Raw genomic sequence first — 3,076 nt, forward strand, 5'->3', positions numbered from 1 at the left:
TGTATGTAAAATACTTTTTATTCCTTTTTTTATTCTGGGTCTGTTTTGAAATGCCTGTTTCTTTTATTATGTAGCTTTGAAAATGGAACTAAACGTCTTAAAACGTCAGTAGCTGAACAAAGTATTTAGAAAGGAATAAAGAATTGCAATTCCCCTTGACACCAAATTGCTGTTTACTGGATTGATAGAGCCCACCCTCAACTTCGCTATATATATATATATATATATATATATATATATATATATATATATATATATATATATATATATATATATATATATATATTCATATATATATATCTATATATGCAATAAGTCACCAAACAACGCGTAACAAATATGTACGTAAATAGCCACATGAAAGGTGAAAAATTAAAGACCAGATACCAAGCGCTTACGTGTATTGCGTACACTTCTTCGGGGTACAGTAAGTTCTAGAAGTAAAGCGACAAATTTCAAAATTGATCGTACTTTTTTAAGAAACCCTCGTGGGGTTGCCAGTTAGTATATTTTATTCCGATTACTGTCATCCTCTTTATCTGATAATAAGTATCACTGATTAACTGTATAAACACAGAAGGTATTTCCGCAGCGAATGGTTAATGTTAGTTCAATAATTGTTTATTAAAAGAAAAAATGATACCCCTTAAGAAAAAAAAAAAAATTCCCGTAGAAACATTTCCGGCTCTCTATGTGTGATATCGAGTGTTCACCATTGAGTAGCAGCAGGAACCGAGTGCATAAGCATTGACCTAATATGATGCGTAAATTAACTTTCTACTTTTATAACGTTATATCGAAAGCTATATGATTTCTTTTGATAAAGCACAAAGAAGTTTAGTATCTGATTAAATGAAATATAAATAAGAAACAATTTGGTGTGAAAAAAAAAAATCCAAGTTATATGCGCGTTTAGCATTGACTACACGGTTAGGCCTATTTAAGAATCAAGGAAATATATTTTCCAGGTTCTTAGTTGATAATTTCATCGAATTTCTCGATTGTGCAAATTTTTGCAGGGGGAATTGCGTTCAGGGTCGCATCAAATGAGTATTTTCGTAGGTTCCACTTTTTTTTTTCAGTGCTTACGATCAGGAATGTGGATGTGCTTGGCGAGCATTATTTTAATTCGAGTATCCTGTTATGCCTCTCTCTCTCTCTCTCGCTCTCTCTCTCTCTCTCCTCTTCTCAGACCTTTTTTATCTAGTCAGGAATAACCAGAGGCCTGTTTTAAGAATCGAGCACTAGGCCTATTGGTCATGCTCCGGTGCTTCTTTATATATATATATATATATATATATATATATATATATATATATATATATATTATATATATATATATATATATATATATATATATATATATATATATATATATATATATATATATATATATATATATATATATATATATATATATATATATATATATATATATATATATATATATATATATATATATATATATATATATATAAATCCCCAAAAAAACAAAAAATTCTGTTATCCAGTAATGCTTGACTGGATCGAATTGATTACTGGTTGCCGATGGAAATATGAATTTGGGTGATGTCACTCCTTTATGATACGCCCACTTACGCAAATTCAGCCTTAAATTTCACGGTTGGAATATGATTAGAAGATTTGAAGTAAACAAAAGGTGAAGTGAAAAAGGTGGAGTGAGGATTATGAATAGGGGTAGGCAGGGCCGTTTCTAGGCACAGGCGACACAGGCGGTCGACTGGGGCGCCATTTGCTTGCGGGGCGCCAAATTGCCAATTAATATATAAATAAATGAGAGAAGTATTATTTTTACGTCACCTTAGTTAAGTTTTAAGCATCGTGTTTACTCCAATCTTTACTTCTTTTTTTAAGTCTTCTTAAGTTGTCAACGCAGCTGTCAAGCATTTAGCTTTTATCAATCATGAAGAGGCAGTCCAAGCTGTCAGGTGCAGAAAACAATAAAAGAAAAAAGGAGGAAGAGGAAAAACGAGCCCAAAGTAGAGGGGAGAAAATCAAAAGAACATGGCTGCCATATTCCAAGAAAAAAGATAGTTTATACTGTTTTTGTTGCAAACTCTTTTCCCAGAAAACATTTAAACTAAGCAGAGATGGCTTTAATGACTGGAAAAACTGCAGTGACTCACTCAAAATGCATGAGAACAGTCCAGAACATACAAAGAATATGGGGTCATGGAAAGAACTGGAGAGTCGTATTGAAAAGGGGCAAACAATTGACAAAGTTGAGCTGGCACTAATAAACAATGAACAACGTAGGTGGCGAGAGGTACTTACCAGGTTCGTGGCTATAATTCATAGTCTGGCAGAGCGAAATCTTCCTCTCAGAGGGTCCACATACACACTTTACCAGCCCAATAATGGGAACTTTCTGAAAGAAGTTGAACTCATGGCTCAGTTTGACCCTGTTCTCAAAGAACATATTGCGAAGGTGCAAGGAGGTGCCAGTCATACGTCCTACCTAGGCAATATTATTCAAAATGAGTTTATTGACTGCATCAGTAAGAGGGTTGTGGAGGGCATGGTAACCGAAATTAACCCTTAAACGCCGACTGGACGTATTTTACGTCGACATTTTTTGTCTCTCGGGTGCCGACTGGACGTATTTTACGTCGACATACAAAAGTTTTTTTAAAAATTTGCGGAAAAATACTTTTAGGCCTACCAGCCGAAAACTCTTGAATCACGCGCCTTGGGGGATGCTGGGAGTTCACGGATCAAGGTGTTGTTTTGTTTACAATCGTTACGCAGGCGCGCAAGCGCGAATTTCTTTCTTGCTGCACTAAAAAGTATCTGTGACACATCTCGGAAATTATTTCGTCACTTTGACATAATTTTTTTACCATTTTAAATTAGCCGTTACATAGAGTATTATATATGAAAATGTGCGCATTTTTATGTAGAATACAACAAAAAATACTCATGATTGTAGCTTTTATCAGTTTAAGATATTTTCATATAAATAACGATAAGTGCCAAAATTTCAACCTTCGTCAACTTTGACTCTACCGAAATGGTCGAAAAACGCAATTGTAAGCTAAAACTCTATATTTTAGTA

At 33.9% G+C, this 3,076-nt stretch overlaps 1 protein-coding gene across 1 annotated transcript; it reads left to right on the top strand.

Moving 5' to 3' along the window:
• Positions 1-1,924: 1,924 nt before the first annotated feature.
• LOC135215918 (zinc finger MYM-type protein 5-like) lies at positions 1,925-2,563 on the top strand. Its single transcript, XM_064250873.1, has one exon. The coding sequence runs from the start codon at positions 1,925-1,927 to the stop codon at positions 2,561-2,563; it is 639 nt and encodes a 212-aa protein (XP_064106943.1).
• The last annotated feature ends 513 nt before the right edge of the window (positions 2,564-3,076 follow it).

The sequence above is a fragment of the Macrobrachium nipponense genome, chromosome 5, assembly GCF_015104395.2.
Source record: "Macrobrachium nipponense isolate FS-2020 chromosome 5, ASM1510439v2, whole genome shotgun sequence".
Lineage (NCBI taxonomy): Eukaryota > Metazoa > Arthropoda > Malacostraca > Decapoda > Palaemonidae > Macrobrachium > Macrobrachium nipponense.

Coding starts and splice junctions, on each gene's coding strand:
- LOC135215918 (XM_064250873.1), top strand. CDS start 1,925: ATGAAGAGGCAGTCCAAGCTGTCAGGTGCAGAAAACAATAAAAGAAAA.